Source organism: Mustela putorius, unplaced genomic scaffold, assembly GCF_011764305.1.
Source record: "Mustela putorius furo isolate JIRA1106 unplaced genomic scaffold, ASM1176430v1.1 tig00000867_pilon_pilon_pilon, whole genome shotgun sequence".
Taxonomy (NCBI): Eukaryota; Metazoa; Chordata; class Mammalia; order Carnivora; family Mustelidae; genus Mustela; species Mustela putorius.
The window spans coordinates 971,574-995,653 of NW_025421501.1; the positions used below are offsets into that span (position 1 = coordinate 971,574).

Below are 24,080 nucleotides of genomic sequence, written 5' to 3' on the forward strand. Positions count from 1 at the left end.
TTAGCTCAGCACAGGGAATCCCAAGGAAGCCTGCCTGGCCTTTCTTCCCATTTTGCTTCTAGAAATCAGGCCTCAGGGCAGCACGTCAATGGAAGCCACCTGCTACGGATTTAGATGATAAGAGGAGCAAAAGGACTAATGGGGAAAAAATGTTTAAGAAAAAAATTTAAGCAAAATTTTAAATAGTAAATGATAAAAAGAGAAATAACTGGGTAGAGTGTGTGTGTGTTTCTCTCTCTCTCTCTCCCCCCAGGTTTGGGATACTTTCCAAGAACCATCCAGAAGTAGGAGAGAGCAGATGGGTAGATGGGGGTTTTTTTTTGATCAAGGGCTGAGCACTATGATTAGTAGGAAGAGTATATTGAGTTGTTGACCTAAAATAACAAGAAGTCAATCTTCAACAAAATTAGCCTTCAAGTCTTTGAGATGTAGCTCGGACTTTTATGTGTACTAAGGCAGAAAATCATAGTTGTGTTTAACCGAGATGAGCAGGGAACACACTTAACGAATCCTTTTCTGCACCAGAAATAGATCTCTTTATTAAAACGACTAAATTTAAGCCACTTTAATATCACCATGATTGTTAAAGATTTCACTTCAAATCAGACTTTAAAAAATAGCCGGGAGGCCACTTGGGACACAGTCTTTTCATCCCAGAACCATCATTGTGGATAATGCCCTTCCTGCCGGCCGTGCTGGCCTGGCTAGCCATTCTTTTCCTCAAAAAATGCCTAACACCAACTTCTCCCGTGAGGGGAGCCAAGGTTTGTCTGTCTTCACTGGTCCTCCACAGCAGACTGAGGGGTCCTTGTCAAAAGCACATCTGATCATTTTCTCCCCCTATTGAAAAAGCAGAGAAAACTTTTTTGACCCTGCATTTGCCCAGAGGCGATGTGCAGATAGATGTTTCAGCAAGGCCCTCCCCTGCCCCTTGGGCTGCGCCTCCTGCCTGAGACACTCCCTCCCATCTTGCCAGGCCCTCTCCCGCCCACCCAGCACTTCTTGCTGGAATCCTTCCCTGCCCGCCCCCAATACCCGCACGCCATCCATTAGTGGTCCCAGAGTGACAATCCGCTTAACTGTCTCACTTCATCTAAGTGCCCCCAGGACAAAGACCGCGGCTGTCTTGCCCCCCAGCTTGTATCCTCTGTCCATGGTTCGTTGTGTTTTGTGTTTTGTTTTGTTTTGTTTTAGAATATAGTGCTTCCCACTGTTTTCATCTCAGGAAATGCAATAGGAAATTAGGCTATTTCTACAATGGGGTAAACCGAAGGGGCTTTTAAAGATTTATTTTATTTTACTTATTTATTTGACAGAGAGAGATCACAAGTAGGCAGGGAGGCAGGCAGATAAAGAGAGAGGGAAGCAGGCTCCCTGCTGAGCAGAGAGCCCCATTCGGGGCTCGATCCCAGGACCCTGAGATCATGACCTGAGCCAAAGGCAGCGGCTTAACCCATTGAGCCACCCAGGCGCCCCCAAAGGAGCTTTTAAACCCATAGGAAGTGGCTCCCAGCAGAAGGCAACAGCCTTTACTCCAGTCGCCTCTGAGCCTCAGCAAACCCAAGAAATCAGAGTCAGTAAACCGAATTACAGCAGCATGCCCCCACATATCAGTTGAATTAAATAAGCGAGCCAACAAATAAGTCCGAGTGTAGATCCTATTTCCAAGTTACTTTATCTGTATAGTTGGCCCTTGAATGACACAAGTTGGAACTGTGCAGGTCCACATATATGCAGATTTTTTTTTCCCAGTAAATCTCTTAGAAAAATTTTTGGGAATCTGCAACAATTTATGAAAAAAACAGACAAACTGCATAGCACAGAAATTTCAAAAAAGTTTAAATGGTATGTCATCAATGCGGACATAGATGTAAGACACTAGTCTACTTTGTCAAATGCTATCATAAATATACACACATCTATTATACAAAGTTAAAATGTATCAAAACTTATACACAGAAGTGTTTGCAGAGTGTGCATGGTGCTGTTTGAGTGGAGAGAAAGGTAAACAAATGTAAAAGATGCAGAATCGAATCATAAATAAAATTAACATCATAATTTCGTAACTGCCTCCTGTTGCCCTTGTAGTGAGCTCACATGTCACCACCATCCCCTTAAAATGCCGCGCGCGTGTGGTGCTGATCATCTCTGCACGAGCAGTTCATGTCTCCAGCAAATTGGGTATCATAGTACAAAGGAGTCTCTTGCAGTTCTTATTATCAGTAGTTAAGTTTGGGGGGAGTCGAAAGTTATACGTGCATTTTCTCTTTTTTTATTTTTATTTGTTTTTGGAGAGAGTGTGTGCACGGGTGGTAGGGGAAGGGGCAGAGGGAGAGAGAATCTCAAGCAGGTCCACATCCCGCATGGAGCCCAACTCGGGGCTCGATCTCACAACCCTGAGACCAAAATCAAGAATCAAACACTTGACCCACTGAGCCACCCAGGCGCCCACGGATTGGATCTACAACTGTACACTGGGGTCAGCACCCCATCCCTCTCACTGTCTGAAGGTGATCTGAGCCTAGGTTTCTCATCTGCGAAATGGGAATAATCCTGTCCAAATTAACGTGTTTTCCTTTGAGAGGGCGCCTGGGTGGCTCAGTGGGTTAAAGCCTCTGCCTTCAGCTCAGGTCATGATCCCAGGGTCCTGAGATCGAGCCCTACATCGATCAGTTCTCTTCTCAGCAGGGAGCCTGCTTCCTCCTCTCTCTCTCCCTCTGCCTGCCTCTCTGCCTACTTGTGATCTCTGTCTGTCAAATAAATAAATAAAATCTTTGGGAAAAAAAAAAAAAACATGTTTTACTTTGTTATGTTTTTGTTTTTAACACCATACCCAGTGTTGATACGGTTTCTAGAAATAGGCTTTCTCATGAACTGCTGGTGGGAGTGTGAGCTAGTCCAAACCCTCCCGGGGGTATAGTATAGACTGGCGATACCAGTCCATTCCCTAAAAATGTGCCTGTCATCTGGCTTAGCTATCTCATGTGTGGGAATTTATTCTGGGAATTTATCCTAATCAGAACTGTGAACAATAGCTATCTATAAGATACTTATTCCCATGTTATTTCTCATCTTTTTTTTTTTTTTAAAGATTTTATTTATTTATTTGAGAGAGCATGAGAGGAGAGAGGTCAGTGGGAGAAGCAGACTTCCTGCCGAGCAGGGAGCCAGATGTGGGAGCCTATCCTAGGACTCCAGGATCATGACCTGAGCTGAAGGCAGTCGCTTAACCAACGGAACCACCCAGGCGCCCCTTTTGCTCCTTTCAAAAAGGAGAAAAATATGATGTGTCCAGAAGGGGTATGTTGATTGAACTAATCGTGGTATATCCCAAGGATATACCACATAGGCCACTATTAGCTATTGATGGTACAAAAGAATTCCGAGTCGCACAGGGCAATTTTTTTTTTTTTAAGATTTTTTTCTTTATTTATCTGACAGAGATCACAAGTAGGCAGAGAGGCAGGCAGAGAGAGAGGAGGAAGCAGGCTCCCTGCAGAGCAGAGAGCCCGAGGTGGGGCTCGATCCCAGGACCCTGGGATCATGACCTGAGCCAAAGGCAGAGGCTTAACCAACTGAGCCACCCAGGTGCCCCGCACAGGGCAATTTTTAAGATATATTGAAATAAAGTAAGGAACCAAACGACAGTTCAGTATGTCCTATTATTTTTATTTTTTTTTTATTTTTTTTTTTTAAAGATTTTATTTATTTATTTGACAGACAGAGATCATAAGCAGGTAGAGAGGCAGGCAGAGAGAGAGGAGAAAGCAGGCTCCCCGCTGAGCAGAGAGCCCGATGTGGGACTCGATCCCAGGACCCTGAGATCATGACCTGAGCCGAAGGCAGCGGCTCAACCCACTGAGCCACCCAGGCGCCCCTGTCCTATTATTTTTAAAATAGAGATATCATTGAAAAAAAAGGCAAAGAAGATAGAAATCAGCGTGTTTCACTGAGGAGAATTTCCTAATTTTCTGGAAAGAACAGGTATTACTTCTATAGTAGAGGTTTGAGGAAAACAAAATCATCACAGGAAAATAAACTTCACAAAGTTTGCAGTCGGAGCACCTTTGCCCATAATGTGAGAAAACTGGGAAGTTCACGGATTCAGGCCTCCTTGTACCAGGAGGAAAAACGTGACTCTTGAGCCTCCAGGTACTGGGATGGTCGCAGCAAATAGCCTCCTTTTTGCTTATGTCGCTTGTCACTCTCCCCAATTTCCATCCGTGCCCCTGAGCACACAGACTGAAACACCAAAATTAAGCCTCGTGATTTTCTAGGATGCCCACAAAGGTCAGAAACTAAACTTCCATGTGAAATTGCCTATCTCAATAAATTAAATTCATGTGTGCTTTTCTAAAAGGGCTTTTCATAACACTAATACCTTTGAATCCAACTGGCTTCCACAGACCCAGGAGAAGGAGCGAACAACCTTCTTTTTTTTTTTTTAAACACAAGGTCCAATTCAGGAAAAATAAAAATGTTTATGAGCCACATTTTTCTGCCACCCAAAATAAAACTCCCTTTTTACAGTCACATAGGAAAAAAACAAAAAATAAAAACAAACAAACAACCCCCCCCCCCCGTTCTTATAAGCTATAAACGACCTTATTGCAAGAAGGACAAGAGTTGTAACATTTTCACTGCTTTTTGGCCATTTTTTTATGGGCATAGGGGAGATGTAACAGCACAGAGCCATCTTGTGATTTTTCATCTGGAGAATGGGGCCAGTTAGTGTGGTCATGGGCTTTCTGTGGCAGGAGCACAGGCACTGGTAGGAGTTGTCAGGAAACGCAAGCCAGGATGAAAGTTCTAGGGGGCCCAGTGCAAACGAGGGATCCCGTACTCCCAAAGAGGTAGCCAGGAAGCCGGGTGGAAATTCCCCATCTCTATGGAGCATGCATGAACAAGCACTTTTGCAACAATGTATCAGTTTATATTCCCTCCTGCTTCAAAACCCCCCCTTTCAGGGCGCCTGGGTGGCTCATTCCATTAAGGGGTAAGTATCTGCCTTCTGCTCAGATCATGAATTCAGGGTCCTGGGAATTCAGGGTCCTGGGATCGAGCCCCCACATCTGGCTCCCTGCTCAGTGGGGAGTCTGCTTCTCCCTCTCCCTCTGCCTGCCATTTCCCCTACTTGTGCTCTATCTCTGTCAAATAAATAAAATCTTTAAGAAACAGGGGCGCCTGGGTGGCTCAGTGGGTTAAGCCGCTGCCTTCGGCTCAGGTCATGATCTCAGGGTCCTGGGATCGAGTCCCGCATCGGGCTTTCTGCTCAGCAGGGAGCCTGCTTCCCTCTCTCTCTCTCTCTCTGCCTGCCTCTCCATCTACTTGTGATTTCTCTCTGTCAAATAAAAAGAAAAAACAAAACTCCCCCTCTGCAGGGGTCCATCTTTAGGGGTGGTGACCACAGGATCTGATCTGATCGAGTGGAATCACTGAGCCCCATGCAGTTGCCTGGGAGGCGGAATTATGGCCTCCAAAAGGAGAAGGCAAGCTTGAGGGACCTCCTCAGGTTTCTTAAGAAGGAATAAATAAGGGTGCCTGGGTGGCTCAGTTGGTTAAGTGTCTGAATCTTAATCTCAGCTCAGATCTTGATCTCAGGGTCGAGAGATGGAGTCCCTCGTCTGGTTTGACAGCATTGGTCGTAGAACCTACTTAAAAAAAGAAGAAACAAATGTGCATATAACCAGGAATGTATAGATCCAATTAATCTACACTCTCAAAAAGTTTTTCACAAGATGCCACACAAAGTCCATCTTAAAAATTGAGCTCTGGGGGGCACCTGGGTGGCTCAGTCTATTGAGCAACTGCCTTTGGCTCAGGTCATGGTCCTGGAATCGAGTCCTGCAAGGGACTCGTTGCTCTGCGGGGAGTCTGCTTCTCTTCTGCCACTCCCCTTGCCTGTACTCTCTGGCTCTATCTATTTGTTAAATTAAAATAAATAAAATCTCAAAAAATAAAAGAAAAAGTGGGCTCTGATGGGAATCGGTCTTAGATTCACTGCCAGTGGAGAGTTGTGTTTGACCGTTTTCACTGCATGCATGACCTCGTAGGACTCCCCATGAAATCCCGTGTCTGAAACCAGCTGTGGCACGGAAGGAAACTCAGCTGGGAGTGCCGTGTCACTGGGGAGTGGCCCCCTGGTGTTTCACTGTTGGCACCGCACTGGTCCCATGCTGAGCCTGTCATTCATTACAGATAGATACACCCAGACACACGGTCGTTATCCATTACCGCTAATTGGGTGATTTTTTTTTAAGATTTATTTATTTATTTGACAGAGAGAGAGCATGAGATCACAAGCAGGCAGAGAGGCAGGCAGACAGGCAGGCAGAGAGAGGAAGGGAAGTAGACTCCCTGCTGAGCAGAGAGCCTGATTCGGGCCTCAATCCCAGGACCCTGATCATGACCTGAGTGAAGGCAGAGGCTTTAACCCACTGAGCCACCCAGGTGCCCCATGTTTTTAAATAAAGTATAAATACACGGGGGCAGAAGGGCTTCCAGAACTAAGACACTCGTTTCTGCCAAATGGTACAGTATTGTGGTGCGGGTGGTTTATCTGTGGCTGCCACGTCCCCCACACTAACTGTAAAACGGAACCGTGTGGAGCACGTGGGTGGCTCAGTCGGTTAAGCATCTGATCCCAGGGCCTGGGAATCAAGTCCCACGTGGGGCTCCCTGATCAGCAGGAGCCTCCTTCTCCCTCTCCCTCTGCCCCTCCCCTGGCTTGTGCTCTCTCTTGCTCACTCTCTCTCTCAAATAAATAAATAAAACCTCAAAAACAAAAACAGAACCCTGTGTCAAGCAAGCCCTGGTCTGCGGGGAGGAGCAGTCCACCGTGTCTGCCGCACAGATGAGCAGGTGCCGCCCAGCATCCCACAGCCAGGAAGGGGCTCAGCACATGTGCGAACCCCGGGCCCTTCCTTCCCAGCTGGCAGGTGTCAGAGGAGCGGCCAGAACCCTCCTGATTTTAGGTGTGGCAGAGCCGGTGCCGCATTCCCTGGAGGAAGGCAGCCCGCTCGCCTCTGGGTCAGCCGCAGGACAGGTGCATGGGCCGCTCCTACAGCTCGGGCCGGGCCGCGCGCGTGCGCCACGTGCTTAGCCAGGCTGGACAGTGATGGGTCTGTGTCTGCCGCTCTTTTTCAGCCCGCTGCTCGCTGTGACCTTCGCCACTTGCTGCGCCGTCCCGGGGATCGCCCTCCTGACCTGGGGGGTGAACCCCCTCACGGGAGCCTTGGGGGCCTTCAACATTTTTCTGTACACTTGCTGCTACACCCCGCTGAAGAGGATCAGCATCGCCAACACCTGGGTGGGCGCCGTGGTCGGGGCCGTGCCGCCTGTCATGGGCTGGACCGCGGCTACCGGCAGCCTGGACGCAGGTGAGTGTCTGGCGTCTGACGGGTCCCCTTCTGCCCGCTGGCCCCCCGCCGGGGTGCGGAGGCCACGCCTACCCTAAACCCGAGTCTGTGCTGGTCCATCGCCGGCAGTCCCTGTTCTCTCGGCAAGCGGGCGGATGCGGCGGTCTGAAATACTGGCGATGCAGAGCGGAAGGGAGGCCTCGTCTGGCTTTCAGGCCAGCCTGTGCTTTCCGGGGCAGGGAACGTCTAGGGGGGAGACTGAGGGAGAAGCCGTGACTGCACAGGTGGAATGAAAAGCACGTCCCTAAAAGTCACGGATCCACTTGGGGCTGATGAGTCCTTTGGGGTGTCCCACATTGTGGGGACCCGGCCTCTAGCTTTGCTCTCCAAGCAGATGCTCCCCCCGCGGGCCGCTCCCTGCCTCCTCTCTCCACTCCCACACAGCCAGGATATTCCCTCCCACCCCCTGGCGAAGGAGCAGCCCTATTTTCATTAGTTTCTAAATTTATTTTTATATGATTTGTTTAAATTGTTCATGGGGTCTACAGTAAAACCATTGAAACACATCTACTTTTTGGTGGCATGTCACCATGAAATTTGTGGGGTGAATAGCTCATTTTTACCATGTGTAAGGGAAGCCTCACAGTCTAATTAGCCAGGTAATTAGTGTTTTTGACCAACACTTAGGAAGGAAGTGGTGAGGTTTCCTGCAATATATGTAAGTACATATTTTTCACATGAGAGATCAAAAGGCAGTTGACCATAAACCATTGCCCCGTGAGCCACATTTCTGAAGCTTTTCATAAAAGCCTTTACACTGTGACTTGGCAAGCTTACAAAGGCGATTACACCTTTAGCATGATCGTCTCTTAGAATGGTTTTAATATCGTGTAAATGTTGGGGTTTCACGAATCTACAAATAAATTATTCTAGAACGGACATGCTCATTCACTCCGTGATAAAACCCCAAGCCAGAATCTCATCCATGTGGGAGCCGAGGCAGCACAGTGGGGTCGGGCCAGTGATCTCTGGAGCAGGGGTGCCCAAGTTCGGAGCCCAGCTCCACTTCTCATTAGCCATGCACGTTTTGGAACGTTCTAGACTTCTTTATGCTACTGTCTCCTCCTCTCCCACGTGGTCCCTTCTCATGGAGTTGCCATGAGGATTAAGTGAGTAATTATTAAGTATTCTTTGTTTGTACAGTAGATTGATACAGATCGAGAAAGGTCATGAGATTTTATTGATTTGCAGACTTTGAGCAGTTTGTAACTGTTAGGAGGCTTGGTGGGAAAGACTGCTGGTCCTTAGTGATGGCTGTCTTGGGCGAGGGTGGAAAGCATGGGAAGCATGGGTCTGATATCCCTAGACTAGATGGTGTCCAAGTTTCCCCCCTCGTTTGCAATTTATTATTCAAGAGCACGCCTGCCTACTGCCAAATTTCTGGTTGGATTCCTCCTCCTAGTTCTGCCTGGAGCCCCAGTCTGAACCCAGATGTCTATCTCCCCTCCTGTACCTCTCCAGAACTCTCTAGTGATTGCCCAGACATCCGAGGTAGAGCCCCTGAAAGTGACCCCCATTTGCAGTGATGTGGTGCCCCAAGTCACCTGCCTATGTGACGGACACTGCCCCACACCTTGCCATGACTGCCGGAACCTTAACCAGGCTCCTCAAACCCAGCCTAAAGGAACTAGGCCCCCAAAACAACCTTATCTCTCTGAGAACCCCCAGACAGATTCACGGCTGGGGCCAAGTATGACAGCCCTGGGGGCCAGTGTCACTGGAGATAGGTGGCAGCAGTCTGGTCCACGGCCACACAGAACTTGGTCACCTCCATCGGTCACCTAGATTCTTGCTGAGTGTTCAAAGCCTTTGTTGTCTTCCCAGGCCAGTCCCTCGGGCAGGATTTTGAGCCTCAGCACATGTTGGCTAGAATGCATCCCCAGAGGCTAGAGAAAGAAAACTTTGCAGACGTCTTCCTGCTTAGGAGTACACATTCAGGCAGGTGTCCTTAGTGTTCAGGGACAGTGTGGATTTGGCTAAACTGCTAACAGTCATATTTAAAATAAAATTCTTTTTTAAATTGGGGATATGATCTTTCTGTACTCCAAATGCAGTCGTTTGTATACAAATTCCTTAGTGAGGGACAGCTGAGGGCCAGAGTTAGGTTGCAGGGTAAAAGTGCATGTTTATCTTGAAAAATGAGACCCCCATCACCTACCTGAACTCACCCTGACATCAGGCAGAGCCGTCTGAAACAGATTGGTGTTCCCACAGAGTCAAATCCTAGAGCCTCATGGCAGGGCACCCAAGTACAGCTTGGTTTACTGCCCCCTACCCCCCCGAATTCTAACTCACCCCCCGGGTCCAGTCCTACACCTGAAGTCTTGTCAGATTTACAGAGTGTTACTTTACATAATGCTTTAAACTGCTTCAAAAAAAAAAAAAAGTTCAAAACATTAATTTGCTAGAGCTAACTTGAGATAAGCAGCAAATCTTTGATTAAAGTTGAATGAATGAATCAATCAATCAGCCAGTGAATAAATACCTTCCATTTTACAGCTGACAGAACTAGGTTAATCCCAGGTCAGTTGCCAAATATTTTCGGAACCTCAGCTATGTGCCAGAGCCTATAAAGGAGGAAGTGATCCAGAGGAAAAAGGTAGAATCTGAGGGAGTATAGTTTCAACATTGATATCGCTGGGATTTTTAGACACTGGGTTGAATAAGATTACATATACGTATGTTTGGTCACTTTCTAGAACTGTACCATCCATTAGGACACCCCCTCGCCACATGTGGCTATTTAAATTTCAGTGTAAACTCAGTAAACTTAACCACTGAGTTCTTCAGTCCAGGAGCTGTCTTTTAGCTGCTCACAGCCACACATGGCCAGGAGCTGCCGCACTGATGGCACAGAGGGTGGGCGCTTCCCTCCTTGCGGAAAGTTCCCGGGTCAGTTCTGCCGAGAAGGACACACGGATGCCCTGATGGGACCTGTGTGTTCCATCTTCCCTGGGAATTCATGCTTTAAACACTAGGGCATCATCTCCCCCGATTCTAAAGCAGTGGTTCTCAAATGGGAGGACACCTCAGAATCACCGGGCAGGCTTGCTAAAACCCAGATTCCCGGAGCCCGAGAACTTGCATTTCTAGCAAGCGGCTGGATGATGCCAGTGCCCCTGGTCCGGGGGCCACTTTAAGAACCACCAGCCTGCAAAGACAGAGCCAGAGAGAGCTCTAGCTGTCAGGGTATCTTGGAAATACCTAACGATTTGGGCAGCTGGTATTGTCTGAGACGCACTCACGGGGTCATCTCTGTCACCACAGAGGTTAGGGCTCTCGTCGGGCTCTCGGCTTGAAGCCCCCTTCTGAGACAAAAGTGGCCCCAAATATTTCCCATCTGTGGCATCTCCAAATCATTTTGTCTTTGACCCTCCCAAGAGTGATCACGACGGGAGATGCGTATGAACAGAAAGTCTTTGAAGCCCTCCCCTGAACGGCAGTGAAAGGAAGGGGAGAAGATAGAGAAGAGGCAGGGAGACCACCCACTCACCTCATCAGCCTGCTTCCTCATGCCGGTGTCAGGGAGGACCTGCTTCTGTGCTGGGCACTGAGGCCTTTAGCGAAAGGCACTGATGAGCAATGAGTGCAGGTTTAAGCAAGATAGCAGCAGGGCCCGGAGTTTGGGACCATCTAACAGTGTACTGTAGGCGGGTTGTCTCCCTGGTGTTGGAAAGCAGTACTTCGCTGAGCCCTCCTTCTTGGTCCTAAGCCTGTGTGCCTTCTGCCTCCTGCCCCATCTCTAGCAGGCCTCTACCTGTCCTGGGCCTGGCCTCCACCCTCCCGCCCTCCCTAGCCAAATTTCGCCCCTCCAGTATTTAATGAAGCATCTGTCGGGTCTCCTTTGAAAGTGTAGCTTGAGGCATATGGGCGGTGGAAACCCTACAGCTTCTAGGCCTGTCTAGTTGAGAAGAAAGATGAAAAAAAATAAATAGCCCTGGAAAACACTTTGCATCCCAGACGGCCGCAGACAGCTTGCAGAGTAAGGAAATGTTCATGTTCCAAAGTACTTTTCCCCCTTCTCAGCATCTAGATCATTTTGTGGTTTCTGAGGTGGCCGCAAGGGCCAATTAGGACCTCCAGAGGGTCTGAGCACTGAAGAGAAGGATTACGCTGCCTCCCATCCTCCATTCGAGACCGAAAACCTAAAATAAGCCTAAGGACATCCCATAGGATTCTGGTTGCCCCCCCACACACAACTACTTTGTTATTTCTTCATCAGATAGCGCAGAAAGCATGTCATTGTTCTAGCTGTCCCTGGGGGCATGGGTGCAGAGCAAGAGCACCTGCTCAGCCCTATAGGTACCCCAGCATCTAGAGAGGGGGGCTGGAATTGGGGTGGGAGGGAGCCAAACAGATGGGCGGATGGAAACCGGGAAAGCTACACACTGCGAGTTCTTCGTATCTGCACTTTCCCATATGATGCTCTTCTAGTTGGAAACAGCTAGCTTTGCACAAACAGCCTGGGGTGGGGTTTTTGTCCCCAGCCGGACACCCTGTGTTGTCACACCCTGGGCCCCAGCTCAGAAACGCCCGTTTGTGGCCAGCAGGTCCATAAAGGTAATCATGATCATGGGACTGTACCTGGGTCCCATTTCCTTCTAGCACGCAGGGTTAGGCCTTTTCTCCCACCTGCCTAATTACTTTGCCTTCTTTTTTTCTTTTTTAAGCTGAACCGCTATTCCCAAAAAACAGTGAAAATGCTTACAAGCAAAAAATAAAAATAAAAAACACACCAGGAAGGCCAACCAAGAGGGCCGTTTTCTGGCCCCGGGTGTGGCCAGGACAACAGTGAGAGAAGTGACCTTTGAGGGGCCCCCGGGGAAGGGGTCGCTGGCAGATAAAGTGCGTGAGGGCAGCAGACAGCCCAGCTTTGGAGCGGGCCTGGAGCCATAGGCATTAGGCTTCTCAACAGTGTTTACCTCCAGGGAGGAACTTTAGTTTATCTTGGAGGCCTCAGGGTAAAGTACTTCCCCCTCCTCCTTGCCGAAGCTCCCCGGGCTCTCTCTCTCTCTCTTCCTCTCTCTCCCCACGGCCCCCACTGCTTTAAGAAGGCTCTGATTCTCTTTGGTCATTGTCTCCCAATCGGACCCAATCCCAGGTCTTGGAAGTTTGTGGAACCAGGGAGGGTGACAGTCGTGTTTGTAATTCAGATGTTGTTGTGCGGTAAACATTAATTATGTCAGCCCACATTCAGTTACAAATGAGGACTCAAGGGCCCTTATCAGCAAGTGACGTTTGGCAGATGGATGGTTTTAGTAACAAAAAAGAGAAGGAGGGTTTTTTTAGCCTCAGCTGGTAAACTACAAAATGTTAAATACTGTTTCACTCTATTTACCTCCTCTATTCCAAGATGAGAAAAGAGAATAGAACAGAGGGAATGTTCCATTCACTCACTCATTCAACAAACATTTATCAAGACCTTCCTAAGTACCTGCCTCTGTTGAACCCAAGCACCTTGAAAGATTCCCTTTAGAGCCCCGGTTCAGTTTGAAATGAAACTTGAAAGTGAGCGTCTGTGTTCATTCTCTGGGAGATTCGTTTTCCGTAACTAGCCTCCGAGGGCTGCATTAATTAAGACAAATGATATTTTTAAAGACAGGGTGGACAAGGAAGAGCTTCCTGGGAATATTAGCAAACCAAACAATACTAGAGCCCTTATTCTCTTCGCAGACAAAACCCACAAAAGGCTGAGAAAGAACATCCGAGAAACATGGTGCTAGACCCAAGACTGACAGCGGTATAATTGGAGGCCGCCTTTGGTCCGCCCCAGAAAGCGCACCCGGAGCTGACCAGCTGATCACAGCTTTTAGGGGCCTGGCCCTTGCCTTCCTGAGGGAAATGATAATGCCTAGGAAGGGCAGCCTCTAGTAGACATGGTGTCTGGCACTGGATGCACGTTTAGTCACTGCTCCTCAGGGAACATACTAGTATTCAGATAAGAGAGACGGAAATGCCCTCAGATGGGAGCTGCGGGAGTGCAGAGCGCTGGGATTTCTTAGAGAACCTGCCGAGATGCCCCCAACTAAACTTCCCTAGAGGGAAATAAGGGGGGGGGGGGCACTTGTTCCAGAGTCAGAGCTCTGTGCCTCCTCTGCCTCGGTCTCCCTGCAGATGGAAGCCTCGGGTGACTCTGGGGGCCCAGGGATGGTGGGCGGTGCGTGATACGGTGAGGGAGGGAGAGTGCCTGGGCCCCTGCTCCCTGGGCCTCTTCGTCATTCCTGAGTCACTTCCAAAGAATTCCAGGGCAAGCTGTCACTGCCCACTCTGGTCCCTGTTTTCAGAGGACCCGCGGTCTTGCCTTTTATCAGTGCGCAGCTGATCACCCGGCCCCACACCCGCTCTCCTTTATGGCCAGCACCGTGGAAGTCTATCGCACAGTGGAAGCTGACCTGTTTCACAGGCCCCTTTGTGTTCGCCCTCAAAGGGAAGGCTTTGGAGTCTGTGACCATGAAGTTTGGGTTTGGCTCTGCTCCCCCAGCCATGCCCCAGTTTACATACCCGTGTACCCCGAGAGCACAAATACAACCAGTCGGGGAACAGACCGGCTACCAAGGGCCACACTTGGAGGGAGCCTGTTGTACTGGGGAGGGCAGACCCCCGCAGCTCAGCACCAAGGTTCACTAAAGCTGTTTCTTTGTCTTTTTCAAGGCCATGGGTGGGCAGAGAATGACAGTGAATGGGGTTTGGGGTCGATGCAGGAAGGGGTTGGTTGAATGTGCGCCCACCAGGGGCAGAGGAAGCAAACCATTGAACCCCATTCCAAAAGGAATTTTGATTTGGGAGGGCACTCACAGGGACTCAGAACTCCAACTTGAAGATTTTTGTCTCCATCCTCTCGGGAAACCATGTGGCTGCAATGGCCTTGGCTTTGTTTGCCAACAAAATGATGGGTGAACGCCATGGCCAAGTGTTTCCCGACCTGAGCAGAGGTGGCGGTGGTTGAGATCTCTGCCCCCCTCCCCCGGCCCGTCGGTTGGAATGATGTAAAAATGATTGATAGATGTTTTGAGAGGCTTTAAAAACGCATGTATTTGCAACGGGCCACTAGGAAGACATTGGTTAGCCTTGCCCCACCTAATATTAATATGACCCCCTAATCGGAGCAAGGCGGCATGAGACGTGGCTTCCCTCCAGCTCTGCACACACACGCAGTACAATAGATGGGCTGGTCTCCATTTTTGTATATGGAAGAAAAGAAAGCAGGCCACGGACACACCCGGGTATCCTCTGGTGTCGCCTCTGAGCTGAGATTGTGGCATTGTGAGCCCAGGAAGTTGCTTCCCTCTGGAGAACCATACCCCCCAGATACACCTGTCTATCTCCCAGATTTCTGGTATTTCCTGTATTCATAGATCGACAAATCTTTGCCTCAAAGACCGGAAGCAGACATGTCTTCCGGATATGATTAAACCACATACGTGCACAGCTTCTACAGCGATGGGGAGGGAAATGAGAAAACACAGTGAAAAGGAGCAGAAGAGGCACAGTTTGTGTGAGCAGACTGGGGACTCAGAGACCATCTTTAGATCCCAGTTCACCAATCACTTCTTCCAGGAAGCCTTCCCTGACTTCTCTAAGGCTGACTTGGGTCTTCCTCCTCAGGGTTCCCCACAAGCTCTCCACCCAAGGTGACCCTTCAGAGGCCGTCCTCCTGTTTTAAGCTGTCTGCCTCCCTGGCCAGACTCCACCTGAGGGCCCTCGAGCACACACTGCACCTCTCATCACATAGCAGGTCCCAGGGACAGCAGACTGCTCTGGGTTGGGGGGGCGGGGGGGGGTGAGGCTGAGCCCAGGCCTTTGAGTCCGTGAACTGAGTGCTCTGTGTTTACCCCACAAGGAAGGTGGGTTCCACCACAGCCCCCGGACTAATCCAAGTCTTCCTGTTCCGGTTCACCTTATCTTGATGAAGAGAGCAATTTGTTTTACATCTTTTGTAGGAGCCCAGGCAGTTGTGGCCCATCAAGTAGAACCGTGTGGGGGTGGTGGTTTTCTGATTACAATCCATTAAGGCTAAGCTGTGATTTCTAAAGCTCTTTCATTTGTGACATGAGCCAAACCCACACCCAATTTCCTCTCGCGTAGAAGGCAGCATGCTACTCTTATGAAAATGATTTTTTTAATTATGTTATTTTAAGCAGAAGCATAACCGAAAATGCAGATTGAGCAAAACAGAATACTCCAGTTGGCACACAAAAAAGAGGGCTTTTGAGAAAGGCAAGCAAGAGCCCACACTGGGGCCTGGATCATTTTAACCCTTTCCAGCCTGGTTTCCTGATGAAGTTGGCTTTTTCCCAGCTCTGTTCAATACAACAGCAGAAGGGCTACTGGGCCCTGGCTTCCCCGGTTGCCCTCCCCTGGGAGACCTCCCCTGGTCTGAGCCCTCACTGACATCCCGTCTCTTGGCAGGACATGTCTCAGCCTTGTCCGCCCCCTCCTCCCGCCCCCACCCTGGTTGTCATCACTGTGGCCCATTATCTGTTCAGACCCTTTGGGTACGAAGCCGGCCCCGAACAGCGGGCCGGTTGCTCCCAGTACCTCATGCTCAAGACCTCAGAGTGCCCCAAGGCCCTGAGAATCTAACAGCGCCCCCTTTCCTGGTCCTTTTCCATCAGGACACGGAGGAGAAGTCCAACCTTCCCCTTTTGTCCTTTCCAGTTCCCCAGGGGCACTCACTGTCAAGACAGAGACTGTCCCTAATGGAAACAAACTTTTTTTTAAAGGTCCTGAGACACCCCCCCCCCCAATAAATGGCAGATGGAGATTCTCCTTCCATCAAGCCCTTTCTCTGCCCGGTAACATCAGCATTTGAATTGGCACCCGGCAGTCCGCTGTTACCAGACTGTTACCAGTCTGAGTCCTCGTGGGGCCGCATCCCTTCCAAGAGAAGGGGCTGGTATGTGTGAATACCTCTGTGGAGGCCCGTTAAGGAATCTCTTCATCCGTAGGAGGAGAGTGATGTCACTCACTGGAAGGTGGTCGTGAGCAGGAGTGAGTGTATAATTCCTCCACCCAAGGCCTGGCATGGGACCGCCACAAGGCATTTAACTGGGATGTCTTGCCAGAACCCCAAACTCAGAATGGCCCCAAATAGAGCTCTCCGTGCCTCCACCATGAGCACGCTCCCCTGTGTGAGACCCCAGTGTTCCCCACCTGAGTATAAGGACTGGTGTCTGCGCCACCCCTATGGCTCCCATGAGGTGGCCCAGCGGTGAGCTTTCCACTTAAGTTGGGGCAGGAAGCCCGTGCTGCCTTTGGGAAGGCCTTCCCTGAGCCGACTGGGGTTACGTTTGCTTGAACTAAAATATAGACGTATCAGGTTATTAATAGACAGGCTTAAAAGGGATCAGAGGGACTTGGCAGCAACCTTGCCCTCACAGGGATGCGCGCATCGAGTCTTGGTTATTTGGTAATCGTGGAAGGCTGTAAAGGAACTGACGGCCTTCTGGAACCCACGAGACACGGCTCCAGGATCTGAAAGCCGGCTCCGGGCCTCCGCAGTCTGCACCCACGTGAGCCCTACTTGATACGCTCCAGCTGCCTGACATGCTGAACTCAGAAATGGGCACACATCTGCCCCGAATGATAGGAGCAAAAGTCACCACTCTGTCTGTGGGGTGACGAGAAAGCCTGCCCCTATTGTCGCTGCACAGCCCACACTGTGGAGGAATACAGATCAGAGATGAAAAGAGAGGCTCCTTCCCTCTGATCCTCCTCGGCGTGGACGCCACAGGCCCCTGCAGGACCTTGGAAGCCCCAGCCTGGATTCTGAATTATTGAAACTGCCTTGTTGCCTGCTGAGTTCTGTTTTAGCAGTAGTGCGCCCCAACCCCCCCTTCTCTGAATGTTCCCACAGACGAGGGGCTTAAAAGATCCTCATTACCTGAAATAGGACCGTGTTTACAAATTTGCAGCCTCTGCGGGCCAGTGCTGGCCGGGGTAGGTAACACAGCAGGTTAGGGAGCTCTCAGGTCCCCCAGGAGGCACTCGGAGGTCAGGAGCAAGGGATCCAGGCAGAGCATCCCAGAGAAGGGAGAAAGGGGGAGGAGAAGAATCCTAATAGGCCTGTGGTTCACAAATCAGTGCTAGAAAACAGGCACCTCGGGTGGCTTTTAGTAAGCCTTCCTTTGTGCACGTGGGCTCCCGCTGTGCGTGTGATGACCCTTTACTGCAGTGGCATCGAGCACTTTCTATATTCTCCTCCAGGGATGCAAAGGAAAATGAACATTCCCTTCAGGAATTTGCATTCAAGCAGAAAACAGAGAAGCACGCAATGAGGAGACACCAGGGTTTGCCCAGTGGTAGACGCAAGTATGAGTAGCTTCCAGACACACGTCCTAGCTCAGACCCTTCCTTACGATTCCTTGGTTGCCATCTGGATGTCCCAAGGGCGTGTCAGGCTGAACACATTCGAGGTCACACATGCGTGGTCCTCCCCCTGTTTGTCATCTCAAGGAATGGCCTCTCCATGGAGCCCCTCTTGATACTTCCCTCTCCTTCCCCGCCTTATTTCACACTCGCTCCCTGTCACTTGGCCTCCCCAAGGAAGGCCTCTCAGGTCCAACCTGCTGTTCCCACCTTGATACCAGCTCCTGTCACCTCTCATCTCAGCCCCTGACCAGGGCTCCCCTACCTGCTCGGGGCCCTTCCAGTGTGTTCTTTCACAGATTGGTCAAGAAACACCACGGCCCTTTCCTCACCCCGCCCCCCCCCAAGTGCAGGCCCCTATGTGCGTGCACACCGGGCGCACACGCGCGCACACACACACACTTAAACATGTTACCATCTCTCCATGGCTCTCTGTTGCGTTTACGATCAAACCAGTACTTGGCAAAGTTGGGGGTGGTGCGTCACAACCGCCCCTCCAGCCACACTTGCTCCCTCTTTTGACTTTGATAAATTTTTTTAAATTATCATACAGGCCAACTGGCCTTTTTTTTCTTTCAATAGACAGCTCTGTGAACCCTAACACATGTTCTCATCTCCTTTTAATACCTGTCTACACCATGCTCCTTCTTGCCCCTTTGTGACGACCTCTCTGTCTGCCAGCCTGCAGGGGACCAGGTCACTCTGCTCAGCTCCCACAGAGCTCAGCTCCGATCTCCCTTCCTCAGAGATGTCTCCTCTGCCCACCTCAACTGGGTCGTGTTCTGTGCCCTCGTGGCACAAATTTTTCCTGCACAGCTGTTGCGTGGTGAGGTAGATTCAGTAGTGTGGCTCTTGATCTAACTCCTGGCTGGTGAACCCCCCCACACCCCAGGAGGGGCACGTGTGGATTTGTACTTGCCATCCTATCCCCTGTAGTGCTTGCCACTTAGTAGTAGGTGCTCGGCAAACACTGCCATGTGAGTAAATGGGCAGGGAGCAAACACTTCCATGCATGAGCAACTGGGCAGAGAGGTGCTCAGCAAACACTTCTGTGCCTGAGTAACTGGGCAGGGAGTTGCCTGCATAGGAATGAGCAGCCCTGTAGTCAGGACTTGGGGGAGGCAGCTTAGTGTGGTAGGGGAGCCAGTCTCCACATCAGACAGACTCACTCTGAATCCCTCCCTTAACCTCTTTTTGTAGAATTTAACATCCTCTGAGCTTCTTGGCTCACTTCCTGAGCATAAAACCTAACAGCCTGTAGGCAAGAGTAAATGAGCTAAACTACATGGAAGTCTCAGTCTTACTAGGTGCATGCATCTCGCCTTTGTGGGCGAGGGGAGGCCCTGCTCCAGACAGAGGGGCTCGATGCTGCTCCAGACCCTAATACATCCCTGGTGAAAACCCGCAAAGCCGACAAGTTCTCGTTCTGCTCGGGGACCGTGGCCCTTCCTGCCGCTCCGCTGATTGAACGCTGCTGTCTGAATGCCTCCTGCTTGCCGCGGGGTGCAGGCGCTGTGCAATGTGCCCGACCCCAGCCCCAGAAGCCCTGGCGGTCCACGGTGGAACAGTCAGGACGCAGACAAAAGCCGCGATGCCGAGAGTGGGCCCGGCGCTGCGTTTAGTACCTAGTACCGTCCTTGGGAGTAGGGAGCAGCCAGCTCCCCCCGGAGGAGGGGGGGGGTGGTCCTTGTCTGGGTGGCCGGGCCAGCTTGGGACGTGGCCCTCCGCCTCCCCCAAGCGCCTCGCTGGGGGAGGCCAGGAGAGCTGAAGCCCTCACTCGACCCCCCACCCCGGGCCCGTGCAGGGGTTTCTCCGGTCGCCGCAATGCAGTGGGCGCTGCGTGGACGGGAGCCCCGGGTGCTCAGGTCCTGGGGTGGGGAGGAGCGGGCGTACTGAGAAAGCCGGGGGGTCTTGGAGAGGGCGCACTTGCCCTCCCCTGGGCTTGCCTCCAGACAAGCCGAGGCGAGAACCCAGACTGGCAGGTGGTGGTGGCAGGGCGGGGCCGGCAAGGCCTGCGGCGCCGGGGAGCGCTGCCCCTGTGCCCTCTGACCACACCCCTCTTCTCGTCCACCCGCGCACAGGAGCCTTTCTCCTGGGAGGGATCCTCTACTCGTGGCAGTTCCCCCACTTCAACGCGCTGAGCTGGGGCCTCCGCGAAGACTACTCCCGCGGCGGCTACTGCATGATGTCGGTCACGCACCCGGCCCTGTGCCGGCGCGTCGCGCTGCGCCACTGCCTGGCCCTGATCGCACTGTCGGCCGCCGCGCCCGCGCTCCAGGTCACCACGTGGGCCTTCCCCGTCGTCTCGCTGCCGATCAACCTGTACATTTCCTACCTCGGCTTCCGGTTCTACACCGACGCGGACCGGAAGAGCTCCCGGAAGCTGTTCTTCTGCAGCCTGTGGCACCTGCCCTTGCTCCTGCTGCTCCTGCTCACCTGCAAGCGGCCCCCGGGCGCGGGCGGGGCCGCGGGGGAGCCTCGGGGTTAAGACCCCCGAGGGCACGCGGGGGAAAAAAAAAAAAACAGGAGCAAAAAACGCGGATGGGGAGACGCACTCTTTTCTGCACCCTTTGCGGTGAGACAAGACCATCTTGGTAATTCTGGAGCCCCAGAAGGGAAATTGCTGGGTTTTCGTACAAGGTCGTACAGAGATTTGGTGCTCAGCGATCACCCAACGATTTTTTTTTTTCCCATAGTAACGTCCGAAATGCTCCCCAAATAAATAGGTTGGCTCAGGTGATGAATACAAAGAGAATCTTGTTCTCTTGAAGGGTCTTTATGTATTTCTTTCTCCAACACCCATGTTGTTTTTCTTCTTCCTCCTGTGGATGTACAAGGGCACCTCTTCCTTCTCGGGCCACACACACGCACACGCACACACGCCCCACCTGGCCAGCCGAGGTGGCCAGATGCCCAGGGAGCACTAGGACTGCGTCTGCGGTCCTGCGTCCTCAGGAGTCTGGAGGGCCGCGTCCCTGGGAGGCTGTGCGCACCGCCGGCCCTCCCTGTGAGTGAGCCCGGGGCCCGGACTCTGGCTTTCTCACGTGTATTCCCAACCGCATATCCCCCCAAACAATAACAGAATACCAAGGGTGCGCTGCTGCCCGACTCCGGAAAGGAGAATTCCAAACGGTTGCCTAGGGGATCTCGGACAGGACTGCCAGCCCCGGGCCCACCCCCATTACCAAGCGGAATCAAAGGCATCTTTATAGTTGGCTTGAAATACAGGAGGTGTCTGAAGCGTTTCCTTCTGGAAGGGTGCGCCAGAATTGCCACCAGCAGTCCGTCTGCCTCTGACCCCTTACTGTCCCCCTCTGGCCTCTGCTGTCCACCAGAGCAGGGAAATCCGGAAAAAAGGTGAGCTGGCCCAGCCAGCCACAGAGCTCATGTTCTTGTCCCTTTAGTGAAAAACCACATTTCTCTCCGGGTACCATCTGAATCCAGGAAGTAGCCCCATATGTCCAATGGCCGCAAGAGCCAGAGGCTTGGGCTGGACTCCTCTTGGGGATTCGTGCAGTTCCGGGAGTTGTGTGAGTTCACCTGTAGCCAGGTGTGGCCTCAGTCACCTGTGGTTCCATCTATCCGTCCCTCACATGCACCACTAGTCCACTGTCAAATCCCACTTCCTGTAAGGTCTTGATGCTTAACAGGGTATTTGCTTTACTCCGTCTCCTGGGGCGCTGCTGCCCTGTAGGAATTCATTTTGGGGAGTTTAAGCAACATTCAGATGGTCCCTGCAATATGCCTGTTCTCAGACATTTCTAAAGCGTTAGATACCATCTGACCCCTGTTTCTACTTATCTGCAATATTACCTCTTGGCTGTATCCCGGTTCTTGACTGTGGGGAACATGGCATAGGAATGTGTGCAAAGAACATCAACACCTTGTTGCAGCCTTCAGATTTGTGAAATGCCTCCATTCTCTTTTCCTGCTGCAATAAACCGGTATGTAAAAACAGAAGCGTGTGTGAGGTCCTTTCTTTAATCACCTTGTATGGTGACTCACTTTTATGAGCCAGCAAATGATTAGAACACATCAGTATTTCTGTGTCAAGGCGGTAGAAGTGAACACACTGGGGGGCAGGGGGGGTGTTAGTTTTTTTTGTTTTGTTTTGTTGTTTGTTTTGTTTTGCTTTGTTTGTTTGTTTGTTTGTTTTTTAAGTAGGGGAGAGAGACCGCAGACTTCCTGCCCAACACAGATCCTGACTCGGGGCTCGATCTCAAGACCCTAACCTGAGCTGATACCAAGAGTCAGATGCTTAACCAACTGAGCCACTCAGGAACCCCCAAACCTGATTTGTAATACTTGTATACTCCAAAGAATAAGAGCATAATTATTAAGCATCATGATTATTAAGAAGAAAAGCCATGACCGACCTGCCCTCACCCTCCCTTCGGTTTGGAATCCCCCAGTTGCTTCTTTCCTTCCAAACCAGCACAGATTTCTGCCTCCTAGGCCTCTCATTCGCCTGCTTGGAAAATACCAATGACTTGCATACCGTCCCCGTTGGGCAAATGAAGTTGCAGCTTTTCAGTGCTCAGACCCAGTTTTCTCTCCGGGTATCTCCAATGTGAAGCCACCTTGGGGATTTTCCACCATGCCTCAGACCTCCCTGCGGACACCCTGTTCTCAGATGACTCCTCCACCTCCCCAAACCCCTGCCCCGTAGGTCCCAGTGTGGAATGTGGATTTCAGGCTCCAGTGACCGCCTCCCACCCCGCCACCCTCCAGGCCTCAGGATGTTGCTTGCTCCCCCGGAGCCCTGGGGCACCTTGTTTCTCCACACCTGACCTTGACCACCTTTCCTAAGGACTTTGTGCTCATCAGCATTATCGAGGTGGGTGAGGCCTGTTCTTTAATGGTGGGAAGTCTTGCCAACACGACAGCTCCCTTCAGATGTCACTTAGACGCATGCAGTACGGCCTCAGGGGACCCAAAATTAAGTAAAACTAAAAAAAGAAAAAAAAGTCTCTGTGTTTGCATCCCCTGGTCCTTCCCAAGTGTAGGACCCTTCTCCCCGGGAACACCTCCCACCCCGCTCCTGAATTAGTGGACGGGAGCACAGCCTGGGACGTGATCTCTGGACTAATCAGTTTTTACCCGGGTCCTTCAGGCCACTCGGCTGCAAGTGCAGGACTAGGTCCCTGGGGGCCCGGACGGGGTAGGGGCTACAGGAGCAGGAGGAGGGCCTGGAGATATGAAACAGGGTTGCACCGGGAGGCCGGTTATCCTAGAACACAGCAAACAAATAAAAGGGGGAAAGGACGCAACCAGCTGCTTCATTATTAGCTTTTTTAAAAGCAGGCTTCTTAGCACAGTGTTCCTTCTGGCCCTGGGGAAACTGTACCAGCCTCCCTTTATTTCAAGAAAGCCCCCGTATCTGTTCTAAGGATAAAACCACATTTCACCAAAGGCTCTGTCTCTGGAAGCCTGCAGCTGCCCGGGGATGCCTTCCCTGCTCCCAGGACCCCGCTTTTGTGTTTTCAAACATAAAAATGGGCTCCATAGAAACACCTTTCGACACATGTGCTTTGAGCACCCCGTTTGCTGGTTCTGGAAAAGGCAAAACTGTCAAGAGCCGTGCTTGGCTTAGAAGCTCCCGCCGCTGGTTCTCCCTGGTTTCCCTCACCCCGCCATGCTCCTCCCCTCCGGTCTGCTGTGCTAGGGAAACAACGGGGACCCAGCACTTCTCTGCCAGGCAGGCCTTGTTGGGAGCAGAGCAAAGCTTTTCCTGCTTGCTGCCCCTGGTGTAACGGGAGGCTGCCTCCTCTGTTTCTGCTAGAGCTGGGGTCCCCGACTCCCCGACACGCCCAAGGTGATCAGATACCTGTAACTGACCACAGAAGGGTCCCTTCTAAGGACATGCTCACGTTCTAAGAGAATAGCTCATTTGACTTGAAAGGAGATGAGGATGTTGCCTTGGTTCTTTCTTTGGAATTAGAGGCCCATGGGGCCTCTAGGCTCTAGCCACAAGGCTCTGCTGCTGCGGGGGTACATTCTCTCCCTCTGGTCAAGTCAGTGGTTTCAACCAACCGGGCGTCTAAGGCTAGAGGAAGATAAATAGGGTCCGGCCATTGGTGTGGACACTTGGCAGACTGCTTTGGGGTCTTTCCCATCAGCTGTCAACTGTACATACGTTTCTTTCTTTCTTTCTTTTTTTTTTTTTAAGATTTTATTTATTTGCCAGAGAGAGAGTACACACAAGCAGGCAGAGAGGCAGGCAGAGGCAGCGAGAGAAGCAGGCTCCCTGCCGAGCAAGGAGTCCCATGTGGGACTCCATCCCAGGACCCTGGG

General features: G+C 51.2%; 1 protein-coding gene across 1 annotated transcript in view; it reads left to right on the plus strand.

The window, feature by feature from the left end:
• The window catches only part of LOC101672166 (protoheme IX farnesyltransferase, mitochondrial), a 128,761-nt gene extending 107,018 nt beyond the window's left edge, over positions 1–21,743 (plus strand). Inside the window, exons 6-7 of the mRNA XM_004760138.3 lie at positions 7,147–7,379; positions 19,868–21,743. Of these exons, the coding sequence (XP_004760195.1) occupies positions 7,147–7,379; positions 19,868–20,274 (640 nt within the window). The 3' untranslated portion in view covers positions 20,275–21,743. The remainder of the gene's footprint in view (positions 1–7,146; positions 7,380–19,867) is intronic.
• Positions 21,744–24,080: the final 2,337 nt, after the last annotated feature.